The 12,940-nt window shown below is 54.3% G+C and overlaps 2 protein-coding genes across 2 annotated transcripts in view; both read right to left on the reverse strand.

Annotated features, from left to right (window-relative positions):
• BSCL2 (BSCL2, seipin lipid droplet biogenesis associated) overlaps nucleotides 1–1,281 on the reverse strand; it is a 7,749-nt gene extending 6,468 nt beyond the window's left edge. The window contains exons 1-2 of the mRNA XM_014524460.2: nucleotides 1,250–1,281; nucleotides 711–770 (exon numbers count right to left, since the gene is read on the reverse strand). Of these exons, the coding sequence (XP_014379946.2) occupies nucleotides 711–770; nucleotides 1,250–1,281 (92 nt within the window). The remainder of the gene's footprint in view (nucleotides 1–710; nucleotides 771–1,249) is intronic.
• Nucleotides 1,282–1,500: 219 nt separating this feature from the next.
• Nucleotides 1,501–12,928, reverse strand: HNRNPUL2 (heterogeneous nuclear ribonucleoprotein U like 2; the record flags this gene model as incomplete). The annotated part of the gene is made up of 14 exons (XM_014524474.2): nucleotides 1,501–3,945; nucleotides 5,076–5,183; nucleotides 5,291–5,367; nucleotides 6,007–6,207; nucleotides 6,436–6,604; nucleotides 6,724–6,852; nucleotides 7,185–7,307; nucleotides 7,738–8,001; nucleotides 8,342–8,454; nucleotides 8,566–8,656; nucleotides 9,945–10,084; nucleotides 10,497–10,573; nucleotides 10,801–10,936; nucleotides 12,871–12,928. Coding segments are annotated over 14 exons (1,755 nt in total), but the record flags the coding sequence as incomplete, so codon positions are not given.
• Nucleotides 12,929–12,940: the final 12 nt, after the last annotated feature.

Below are 12,940 nucleotides of genomic sequence, written 5' to 3' on the forward strand. Positions count from 1 at the left end.
GGGAGGGGGTGTTGTCTGGAGGGGGGCAGGGGGCTCCTGGCTGTGCCCCCAGCCCTCTATGACGAGAAGCTCGGAACTGCGGAAAACCCACGTGTCCGGGTTCCCGCGCTCAGGCACCCACGTGCTACCTCCGGCACCCGCCTGGCACCGCCAACAGGGCGGAGCGCAGCTCGGCTTCACCGCCAGGAACTGGCATGGCGCCGCCTAGCCTGCAGGCTTCAACATGGCGTCAGTCGGAGCGAGTGCCAGGCTATGAGGCTGCACGCATGCGCACGGGCACCCACTCCACTTTCCAAGATGGCTACACCCCGGGCTGCCTCCCTCCCAGGATCTAAGATGGCGGCCGCTGAAGGAGGGTAATGGAAAGAAGAGTCCCGGTTCCAGGACGAAAAATGGCGGCTGACAGGCAAGCTACGCCTCAAGATGGCGGACTTTGGGCGGCTTCCACTCCAGGATCCAAAATGGCCGCCCCAGACTAGTCTTAGCCCCCCCCAACCGCGATGGCCACCCCCAGGGTGCTCCTCCATGCCCAGCCCAGAGTCCCCGCACCCCCTAGGAACCACCATGGCTTCAGTTGCCTGGGTGGTGGTGGGCAGACCCTGGCAGCTGTGCCCATAGCTCAAACCAGGCTCATCCCAGTAGCCAACCCCCCGCCCCCAGCAGCACAAGGACGGGGTGTTGCTGTGCCAGAAACAAACATGGCAACACACCTGGGGTGCTGGAGAGTGGCAGGGGTTAGGGTTGGGGAGGGGGCAGGTGTCGAGGGGCTCCTGTTAATTGTACGTGGGACTCAGGAGCAGGGGCAGGGTCTGTGCCCCCACCCGGGGGTGGTCTCTGGCGCAGGCCCTCGGCGGCGATTCCTGGGAGCTGGAGGCCGCGGCAGCTGCAGGCACATCTGGAAAAGAGGATGGAGGCGCTCGCTTGGTGCTGGGGGTAGGGGGGAACCCCCCCAAGCACCCATGCCCAGGCTGCCCTGGGCACAAGCATGGCAACTCACCAGCCTCCGGTCCAGCTCCTCCACGGCTCCAGCATCGTCTGGGATCCTGGCCAGGGAAGGGAGAAGGTGCCTGAGTGACGCGCACCCCCGCTCCCTGCTGTACCCCGAGCTTCTGCCCCAGCCCCCACCTCCCCAGGCCGGGACCCCAGGGTTGTGCGCAGCAGAGGCTGGGACAAAACCAGACATCTTGCTCCCCTCGCAAGGGCAGGGGAAGGCCCCCATGATGCAGGCGAGGAGCCCTGGGGACCCTACCTCTCCATCGCACTGTCTGCAGCCACGGGCATGGCACCTCCAGCTCCCGCAGGGAGCAAGGAAGGAGCTCCCGCCGCCGCTGCTGGCTCCGCGCACCCAAGTGCCGGCAGGGAGCAGGGAAGGAGCCCCTGGCTCTGCACGCCCAGGGAGAGCAAGAGGCCTGGAGAGCGTCTCAGGCTAAGCGGGGCTCCTCCCGGGGGGGAGCAGGCAAGGACAGACGAAGCAGCGAGGCAGCACCAGGAGGCGGCCGAGTCAAGCCAACGGTTATTTATTCTAAAAACGGCAGCGATCAATCGCCTACATTTGCCAGAAGCCGAAGGAAAAAAGAAGCGTTACAGATGTAAACAACCACACACGGTAACATGGTCAATGGTCAAACCCTTTTTTACTGGCCACTTCAAAAAACGTTTTACAGGTCGTCAAGACAGTCACAGCCTCCGCGCTCTCCCCTCTACAGCCACTAAGACGTACGAGCGAGCGTGAAACACTAAACGGAGCTAAAAAAAAAAAAATTATAAGAACAGGCTGCAAAGTTCTTCCTTTACCATTTACATTTTTTCGATTTTTTTTTCTTTTTTAACAAAAAAAAATAATAATAATGTGCAGAGGAAAAAAAGACATCTATCGAAGTCGCTAAAGGTCTCTTGGTCTGACGGACAAGGACGTGGTAGTTCTAGTCACCCCCAGAAAAGGTTCTCTTTTTTTGTTTTTTTTTTGTATTTATTTCTTTATTTAAAAAGGATTACAGCTTCAAAAGTCATTCCGAGAACAGTTGACGGCCCCCTCCAGAAATCCCCACGGTGCCACGGACAACGCTTCTGTGCCCAGGGCTCCCTAGAAAGCTCCTGCTCTCTCTTCCCCCTCTTCCCCTGTCCCAAGCAGATTTTCTAGTGGCCTGGAGCATTTAAAACACCTGTGGCTTTGTTATAAAAAGGGTCACGCTGTGAGCTACACCCCCACTTCCCCAAAGCCCCTGGATTTGCGAGTGGCACAGAGCCGGGAGCCCCCGGCTGCGGTCTCCGGCTGTGGGCAGAAGGAAAGGCGAGTCTGGGCTGGGTGCCGGGGACGGGACAGCTTGCAATGGCTGGCAGAGAAGAGTAACAGCGATAAAAGAAAAAGAAAAGGAAAAAGGAAAATCCAATTCTTGAAACAAAGTAAAAATGTTTGAATTTCAAACAGTGAATCACAAGCAGCAGAGGGAAGTCACGGGCGCTCAGACCAAGAGTATTTACAATTTGCTTCCTAGGAGGCGTCCTGTTCACTGGGAAAGGGCCCCCCCCCGGCCTGGCTGTGGCAGGGAAGGAGATGGGTGGACGAGAATGAAACAACGCAGAGAGAGAATCCTACAGATCAACACTAAATATCATCATTGGAAAAGTTGAACCGCGCTCCCCGCCCCCCTCCCTCCCCTGCAAAAAATACAAACCGGCCGCATCCACCACTGCTGCAAACGGGCTCCCTATGCCCTCGGGAGCAGCTGCCCCCGCCCCCAAGCTGCCTGGCACATGCCTGGGGAAGGGCCCCCCTCCATCCCTGCGGTGCGGCAGGAGACCAAGGACATCCCAAATTTCATGCCCCAAGCAGGGGAGGGATCCTAGGGAACACCCCCCCTCCTCTGGGGCCAGGCTGTGCAGGCAGAGAAGGCAGCGCTGGAGCAGAGAGAGGGTGGGTGAGATGCCCGCTGTCACCACCCCGGCTTCCTAAATATGCACTGCCAGCACCGCGGGGGCCACTGGCTATGCCCTCTCGGCTACCTGTCAGGCAAGGTGACACGTGGCACGGGTCACCTATGTACATGCCACACGCTCACGAAAAAAAGATCCTGCAGAAACCCTGAGAAATGTTCCTTCTCTTCCGCCACTGCCCAGACAGACGCTCTAGAGATGAGAAGCTGCCTCGGGGAGGGGTGGGGGAACTGCGAGGCCACTGGTGCCGGCTGAGAATGCGGGGACAGGCGACCTGCACTCCTGTGGGGAAATTCAACAGTGGGTGAAGGCAAAGGCTCCCGGCCTGGGGTGTGGTGTGGTAGCACCCGGCGCCCGCCAGATGCAGTGGGAACCAAGGTCAATGCGATCCCTTCTCTACCTGCGCCTCAAGCTGCGGTGGTCTGAGTCCCCTGCACCTCACCCCCCGCCAAAGCCAGGTTAGCAAAGGATAGTTTGCAAGATTAGTTTTGCAAGCTAATGATCAGAGTCACCTGCTCACACCCCCTGCCCCTCCTGCCTGCCTGTGCCTCTCGCCTCGTCCTCCTGCCGCTGCCTCGTGCCTCCCTGCCAGCCGCTGGCCCAGCTGCTCCAGGATGTCGCTCAAAGGTACGTAGTTCTCCTGCCCAGTCACCACAGGGAACAGGATGGGCAGCGCTAAGTGCTGCACCCTGCGCACACGTTCTGATTACAAATGTCTAACTAGGTTTGAAATGTTTTATAGAATAAGACAATATTCTCTTCAACAAACTTTTAAAAAAAATTTACAGTTTCTTCTTCTTTTTGTGTGTTTTTTTTCCTCCCCCCCTCCCCCCGCCGCCGCTCTCCCCCCAACAGCCCTGTTTCCATTGGTTGTGTTTCGGGGAGTGGCAGGGGCCCCCGCGTGTTCAGCTGCATGGCTGAAGGGTGCAGACGGCCGGGACTTCACCGGTACCCCTGGTAGCCATAGTAGTTCCTGTAGTACCGGTCTCTGTCCTGGTAGTAGTTCTGCCACTGGGAATGAGGAAGACGGACACCGTTAGCAGACAGAGGTGTGCTTTGAGAGTACGGGCTCCTGGCAGTAACCATCCCCCTTTCCCATCAGCTCTCACAGAGCTCCCAGACTGCCACTCCAGCCATGGTTTCATAGCAGGTAGGGTCGGAAGGGACTTGAGCAGATCATCAAGTCTGACCACCTGCCATGGGCAGGAAAGAGCGCTGGGGTCAAACAACCCCAGGTAGGTGATTATCTAGCCTCCTTTTGAAGACCCCCAGGGTAGGAGTGAGCACCACTTCCCTTGGAAGTTGGTTCCAGATCCTAGCCACCCTGACTGTAAAGTAGCGCCTGCTGATGTCTAGCCTGAACCTACTCTCAGTCAACTTGTGCCTGTTATTCTTCGTTACTCCCGGTAGTGCTCGGGGGAACAGGGACTCTCCCGTTCCCTGCAGGTCCCCCCTATAAGTTTATAGACTGCCACCAGATCCCCTCTCCGCCTTCTCTTGTGAAGGCTGAACAGGTTCAGGTCCCATAACCTCTCTTCATAGGGCCTGCCCTGCTGCCCCTTGACCATGCGAGTGGCCTCCTCTGGACCCTCTCGATGCTGTCCACATCCCTTCTGAAGTTCAGCGCCCAGAACTGGATGCAGTACTCTATCTGCGGCCTGACCAGTGTCACAGAGAGGGGGAGGATCATCTCCTTGGACCTGCTTGTGATGCATCTATGGATGCATGACAAGGTACGGTTAGCCTTCTTGACTGTGTCCCCACATTGGCAGCCCATGTTCATCTTGGAATCAATAATGACTCCAAGATCCTTTTCTGCCTCTGTGCTGACGAGAAGAGAGTTCCCCAGCATGTAGGTCTGCCGCTGGTTCCTCCTCCCCAGGTGCAGTACCTTGTATTTGCCAGTATTGAATCCCATCCTATTCTCATCCATCCACCCCTGTAACCTGTCCAGATTTAGTTGTAGCCTGTCCTTCCCTTCTCGAGTGCCCACCTGTGTGCCCACAGACCTTGGGGAGGGGACTGGGAGCGAGGGGGGAGTGACTGAACTCACAGCCCACGCAAGTGAGAAGCTGCCTTCACTGGGACAGGTCACCTAGGTGGTGGGATACCACAAGTGTTCCGTGGTCTGGAGCTCTTACCTCTCGGTTGTACTGCCTGTAGTAATCTCGGTATCTGTTGTACTCGTAGTCGCGTCCATAAAACCTGTCGTAGTCCCCTCTGTATCGGTCGTAGAAGTTGCGGTAACCCTGTGGGAACAGAAGCAGCGCCCTAAGTACATCTAAAGGGAACAGTGCCATGTCTTCCAGACAGGGTTCTCAAACTTCCTAGGCAGAGATAGGGAGGCTGCACTCACCCCTCTGTTTCCAGGCTGTCCCCAGTACTGCTGCTGCCCATAGGCACGGTTGTCATAGCCTCGACGCTGCCCGCCAACTGCAAAGGAAGCAAACAGGTTAGACGTGGGCTGTGGGGAGCAACACAGCCAGAGAGCTGGGAGGAAAAGCATCCTGGTGCTCCAGAAGCATGGGGGTTACACAGCCCAGGAAACTGAGCAGCAGACCCAGCTCATTCCAAGAGCTCCCAAGGGGCATGAGGGTAGTGACTGGATAGGAAAGCACAGCATGCACATTGGTGCAGTGCCAGGGAAACTGGACCAGGAAGAGCTATCAGCAGTGGATAGAGGGAACAGGAAGAAGTGGGGGGATTCAGGGTGCTGACAGAGAAGGGGAAGTAGGGTGAGACCATGCGAATAAAGGATGCTGTGGGGAAGCCCTCAGCAAATAGCAGGACAAGGAAACAAAACCGCAGGCTCCCTGAAAAGCAGAGGACCTCTGTGAGCCATGGCCAGGAAGAGGGTGCAATACCAAAGAGCAACAGGCTGTGAATAAGTGGGAGCGAAGCCAGGTGGGTAAAGGGGACGGGAGTCCTGCCAACAGCCAAGTATAGGCGCTTGCTGCAATCCCGCCAAAGGACCCATGGCCTCCCTCCAACGGTAGCTGAGAAGAGACTCCCTGCACAAGAAGCCGCACCAGGTACAGCTGAAAACACCAGCCCTGCACTGCGGAGCCTCACCATAGGCCTGGCCACGGTTGCGGTTCTGCCGGTTGCGCTTGTTGCGGTTGTTGCGGCGGTTGGCCCGCTTCTCCGAGGGCGGAAGCAGCTTACGGGCCTCCTCTTTGTACTTGGTGACCAGGGGCTGGGCCTCTTCCTTTGCCAGCTCCCCATAGATCACCTCATCCAGGTAATCGTTCTTCTCCGGCAGTGAAAAGTTGGCTGTGGTGAAACAGACAGCAACAGGGAGTTCACAAGGTTATGGCTTCTCCCAGTGACCTGGCATCCCGTTTTCAGAAGTGGTCCAGGGAGTAAGGGGTCCCTGCCCGATTGCCCCACGGGGGCATCTGGGCTCTTACTCCAGCCTAGCACTAGCCTGGAAGCAGCCAGCCCCTCGGAGCTAGCAATGCTGAGCCCCAGTGGTACAGGTCTGGGTAAAAAAAAGTCTACCTTTCATTTCCAGCATCACAGATTCGGGCACATCCTCCCCTTCCGCCTCCTTCCTAAGCTCCAGCCTCTTCTTCCAGTCTTCTTCATTGGGGACAATCACAATGACCTTGCGAGAAAACCCCTTGAAGGTAAGCAGCTTCCGTCGCTGGCCAGAGTTGTACACATTGCACTGAGCCGGGGAAGAGAAACAAGCTTCAGAAATGGGCACTGGCCCACCCGTCAGGAATTCCCGTTCTCACAGGCACAGCCTGCTCTGCATCAGGAGACACTGGGATATAGAACAGCTACCTGATCAAGAATGAAGTTCCTCTTTGCCCTGGGAGCAATCTGGACCAGCTTGCTAAGGCACTGGGCAGCTTGCTGGATTAACAGGTCTCTGCTCTTGGGGTCCATCTCTTCAACCTCCACTCCCTTCGTCTGCCAAAAGGAACGAGAGAGGAATCAGGAGGTGGTGTTCTGGACAAACACTGCATCCTCCCGCTCTGCAGTCATGCCCATGGGCCCAGTAAGACAGCCCACAATAGGCCTCCTGCGGAAAAGGGACGCTCCCCTCTGAGCTGGAGCTCAGAATGATTTACAGATGGATTTAGAAAGAGAGAAAACCCCTTGTTCTGCTATCAAGTAAGTTCCCTCCTCCCACAACTCAACACAATCACCTGCAATTCCACTTGTAGCAGAACACTGACACCCAGACCCTGAGCCTGCCCAGCCCTGAATAGAAAGAACCTGGGGTGATAGTAAGTGCTTACCCTCATTTGGTACAGGACGGTCTCTGTTCCCAAGATGTTGTATCGCTTCTCTTGGTTCTCCTCGGTGTGTTTCTGTGCCCACAGGGTCTTTCCAGATCCTGGCAGCCCCACCATCAGCAGCACCTGCAGGGGACCAATGCACATAGGTGAATGGAGGAAGAATCAGAACAGATGAGCAGCAGCCAGCACCAGGCTGTCAGATGCTCTTTGGATTCCTGCCTCGGGACAGGCCTATGAACCGTGCAGTTGCCTAGAATGTGGCCACTGAGTCACTGGCCGTGTCTGTACATCCATGTTGCAGCCACCCTGCAGTGACTGTGAGGCTGGATACATCTAACTTGTGTGGGTACCAGAACCAGTCTCACTACAACACCAGGAAGCTCAGAACAGGCTACCAACCCTGCCCAACAAGATGGACAAATTCAATGCTAAGCTTCACGCTGACACCACTGGGCTGGTACCAGTACCCAGAACGGCTCCCTGAAAGCTGGCTGAGGCAGGGCAAGGTCTTGGCCATGGTGGGGCCATACAATGGATGAGCTCCCCCCCTTACCTCGCACTCCTCTATGGTTTTGGGCGGAAGTGGTGTGCGCACGCGGTCCTCGACTGGCACAGCATGGATGAACACATAGTCCTCAGGGACTGGGAAGAAGGGCTCCTCCTTCTGGCCAAAGTTCAACTCCACCACGCAGTTCTTGCAGAGGACATGGGGCAGGAGTGCACGGTCAGCCAGGGCCTCCTTGCTGATCCGGAAGGCCACACCCAGGTCCTCCCCGTTCTTGGAGAAGGAGAGCTCCACCTCGTCACTCTCAAAGTTCTGAGACGCAAAGAACACAGGGGATGGAGACCTGCAAGTCTGGATGGGTGCCCATCGCTTCCCCAACCCTCACATCCCAGGTACCTCCTGCCCCCAGAAAGAAGCAGTGCCAGGCTTGCCACCACTTTGTGCCCTACCATAAACCCATCAGCAACAGAGTAAGAGGACACAGAGAATTAGATCCTTTGTTTGCAGTATAGGGCACTGTAGCTTCCCCGCATGACTGTGTCAGGGACAGGAGCAGGAGAGCCCTGTTAGGCTATTTTCTGGTTGCCAGGACAGTCTTGCCCCCGCCTGCCCCTCTGACATGGCTGGTATGGACATAATCTCCAGAACTTACAGCAAAGCAACCAATCACGTCATTCTCCCCGAAAGGCTGACCAAACTCCTCAAACTGCCCATTTTCAGCCTTCAACCCTCGTCCATCGTAGCCATATGAAAACTCATCCTCACCTGGAAAAGAATGGCACAGTTACTACCTGCAGCCTCCTGCTGCAGGGCCAGCTGGGGCTGCAGCGCTTTCCAAGCTCCTGGGTGATACAGGAGCAAAAGGACATTTGTTACCTAGCTGCGAACGAGAGAAGTCCACAGACCATCCAACCCGGAACAGCGGGACCTCTGTGCTGCCCTCCTTCACAGGGAGATTCTGTGTCACCTAGAGACATTCAAGAAGGGGTCACTTAGCGCAGTGGTTGCAAAGCTGGGACTGACCCCAGGCATACAGTTCTCAGCCACGTTCCACTATGCCAGGGTGTACATGTGAACTGGAGGCACACAGGTTACACCTCCAGGTGACAAAGCCAAGGAGTTAAATGGGATATTTACTCTGCATTCCCTGGAGCATATCTGCTTCCAGCAGTCCCCCTGACATCCGGTGCCCCCCAGAGCATGATGCAGCTGTAGCAGCTTCCTTTAGTCACTAAAACACTATTTACTCCAGACTGGAAGCAAACCACTTTTCTGCAAAGCTTGGCGAGAGACCCTGCACTTCAGCCATACCCTACCCCGCTCGTGTCCCAAGGCTGACAGGCACTGGGCCTCATATCTGCTCGCTTCACAATCTCTACCAACTCCCAGGATTGTGGGAACAACCAGCTACATAATTTGCCTGAATATGACAAATGCATCAAGTGCAGATTCAAGATAGCTGTCAGTGTGCAAGGGGCAGAGTAGCTACAGATTAAACAGCTTTTTCATAAACAGTTGCTTTCCCTGAGAAAGTCTGCTACAAGGAAAAGGCACTTCCAAAGACACCCCCCCAACACACACACACACACTGAGCATTCACATATGCCACACGAAGAGGCCTACAAGTCCTTTTCCATTTTCTCCATAGTGGGACTGCATCCTTAAGGGCAGTGAAGAAGAACTTTTATGCACATGGACAGTCTGCAGCTATGTTGCAGCAAAGAGCTGCCTAATTAGCATTTGGGAGAAAGGGTATCTTTACTAAAGGGTCACGCCTCCATAACCTTGCGGATAGGGACCAGGAATTCAGAGCAGTGCTCAAGACGCCTACAAAGTTATTTTCAGGGAAGCAAGGACAGCCAGGTTTGACAACCCTGGGACTTTGACAACAAGATATCAGGCAAGTCCCCTAATAACCATCAGGTTCACTTAGATTCATCAGGGCAAAATAAAGGCAGACGGCTCTCTGCTTCCTGGGGAAGTAACACATTCCCTTAACTGCAAGCAGATTCAGAAGAACCAGTTCTGAGAGACGGTCTCCTATCACCCTGCCATACTGTACAGCTCCCCACACCCTTGTAGTCGTACCTCCCCTCAGCGAGGCAACGAGCAAAGCTAGTTAGGTTTAGAGCTGATGAAAGTCTGCTTTGGGTCGTATCCACGCTAAATTAGGCTGGAAGAGCCCCCATGTCTTGTTCAGTGTTGAACAGTTCCTGAAGCTCAACAGAACACGTACAATGCTCCGCAGCCCCCACCTTTGCCTCAAAGCAGACTTTTCCCTTCGTCACGCCATGGGTGCTCCTTGCCCCAGACCAAAGGCCAGGGAACTTCTCTGAGAAAAGCGGCTGTCCTCCATAGCGGTCCTTGCTTGCTTTGAAGTGGAGATCAGAAGTGTCTGTCAGAAGGAAAAGACCAGTTACCTCCAAGCTGCCTTCACCTGACTTGAGGGAGTCAAACCCCACAAGTAAGGCCAGGCTAATATTTAGAGAGAAACAGACATATCAATTTCTCAGTGTTTTCAGATGCCCATTTTCTCATTGTTACAATATTGCTGGTGTCACCTATCTAGACACCCTGAAATCTGACTGATTTCTGCCCTCTGGGACAGCAGGACTGGAAATGCAGCAGCAGGACAGAGGTCCAACAAGCTGATGTTAACCCTTGGCAGCTGAAAGAAGAACATGCCATACTATTCCAGCATGCACCCATGCTAAACTTGGATTTTTCCCTCCAGAATTGTGCACCTTAGAACATGCCTCTGAACTTTATACTATGAATACAACAGTTTCTACAGGTTGCATACGCACATGTGTCCAGGATCACGACAGTTTCATCATCTTCCCCTTCTCTTGGCTCCTCTTCAGGTGGCGGGGGAGACTTGGATCTGTCCAAAAGGGAGGGAAATGAGCAATCAAGTATCACAGCATAAACAGCACGGAGAGCCATTTAGAGTAGAGAAAAAAAAGCAGATTGGAGGAGCAGAACCTCTGCCCACCAGCACCAAACCCAGTCCTCTCATTGGCACCTGTCCAACCCCAGAGCCAGCTGGCCAGATCTAGCAGCATTTACTGCCCTGATGGAACTAGATCCCAGTGATTCCCCTCTCCTCACCGGCTGTTGTAGGCCTCCTCCCTGAACTCATAGTAAGCACGGCCGTGCTCATCTTTTTCATCCCGTTGTCTCTTGACTCCTCGCCGCTCTCCATCAGAGCCCTCTGGCTTTGCTTTGTCACCACCCTCCTCATCTCCTGTAAGGGGCAGAAGAAATCGTCAGCACATCTGACTGAAAGCAGCAAAAAACCTACAGGATGTGATATCAAGGAAGCCCACCAACAAGGTGCTTCTGTCTCAAGATGCTCCGTTAAAAATAACAAATATAAAAACACGCTCAACTCGATCCGTTAGTGGGATCAGTGTTAAAAAGTCATGGGCCTGCCTGACACACCTCTACTCTTAGAGGCTGCCAACTCAGATTGCTACAATAGAAAGCTTACAGTGAAAACCTATTTTTGTTAGTTTACTGTGCACATTTGACAGCGAGTTCTGTAAAAGCAGCTGTGCTGCTCTCCCCTCTGCAGGTAGGTATTTCCCTTCTTGTTCATGTGGCTCTTTCCACATGATAACTTGGAAGAAGTTTACCTTTTGAAAAAAGACAGTCAGGTATTATAAAACAACCCAAAACAACTGCCAGATGCATTTGGGAGCAACACTGTATATGAAACTACTTATAGTTTTTAACACAGATTAGTCTTTGAGTTGACAGGTATTTAGTGGTGTCAAGTCAGAGATGCAGGTGCCCACTGACACCCAGTATGCAGTCTTAGAACCAAAAGATTTTACAGCTAACTTATGAGCCAAAACCCAACTAATGTTCATTAGTTAGTAAGCAATGGTAATGGCCAATAACGGTCTGAGAATGAATCAAGTTGTTAAAAAACACCAAATAGCAATTACAGTTATTCTATGTTTTTCTTACAAATGACTGAGCACGTGTCTAGGCCCTAAATTAGTTGAGCAAAATGCTCTGGTGAGAGAAACTAGCTCCTTTGCCAGTCAATGCAAGTCAAAACAACGGTCTCCTCATTCACGTGGAATGTTTTGGCTTCACATTTTCACCCTCTTCCTGCTACCGAGCAGCAAGTTTCGTTTTTGGATGTTTTTTTCCCCTCAAGGCTCAGTCACGTGTCCAGCTTTACTCTTGTCAGTAGTTGCACTCTCATCCCACAGAAATCAACAGGCCTCCTCACTGGAGTCGAGTGAAACGCATCTGGGTCTCCAGGGTCCCAGTTTACATCCTCATTTGCCAAATTTCTAGACGATAATTTGGCACAGTTCTACACCCAAAACCTAGACAATAATTTCACCTTCACAGGATTTGCTGTAGATGTGTGTGTCACACACGCACGCATACATTTAAATCAGGATGGGGGGGTGGGGGGGAATAATAAAAAAAACAAATCAAACAGGACAAACAAAACATCTAGCTTGCTAACATAAACGGCTACGGCTGGACAAGGGTTTTAAGCTGGAATCAAGGAAACGGAAAGGAGTCGAGACACTGGATTAACATTCGGCTTTCAGCTGCCAACACTTTGCCATCACCCCCTATCCGCGCTTCGTGCATAACCCGTCGACCCCGAGGGCTGAGGGAAGCGATGACCCTTTTTACCATCGTCGCCTCTAGCATCGAACTCCGCACGCCGACCCCGTCGCCCCCCACTATCGGGGACCCGCGCTTAGGCTGCTGCAACAAGTGAAAGCACCTGCTTACTGCCGCTATTCCCCAGCGCCCTGTTTTCCCTCTTGATATTTGTCATGCATCACCCTCAGGAAGCGAACACGGATTTTAAAACCACCGGGCTTTAACGCATCAACAGCCAGGAGGACGGGCGCGGGATACCCAACTTGCTCTACGTCGCCAAGGCGGCACCCTGCCCATTTCCGCGCCCCCGGAGCCGAGCATCTCGCGCGCGCCCGGTGCTCCCCCGACACCAGATTCGTCTCCCAGCGTCGGATGCATCTCGCCCCGCGGGATCCGAGCGAGGGACGCCACCCACCCCCACGCACAAGCGAGCGGGAGGTGGGGCACAGGGGCCTAGACGCGTCGGAAGGAGGGAAGGGGAGCGGATCCCCACGTGCGCGGGAAGGAAGCCAGGGCAGGGGAGAGAGCAGGCTGGCTCACCGGGCTGCTCGCCTCCTTCCTTGGACTCGGCAGCCCCTGCCCCGGCGCCCCTGGGGCCCCCCCCCGGGGG

Source organism: Alligator sinensis, unplaced genomic scaffold (genome assembly GCF_000455745.1).
Source record: "Alligator sinensis unplaced genomic scaffold, ASM45574v1 scaffold1302_1, whole genome shotgun sequence".
Lineage (NCBI taxonomy): Eukaryota > Metazoa > Chordata > Crocodylia > Alligatoridae > Alligator > Alligator sinensis.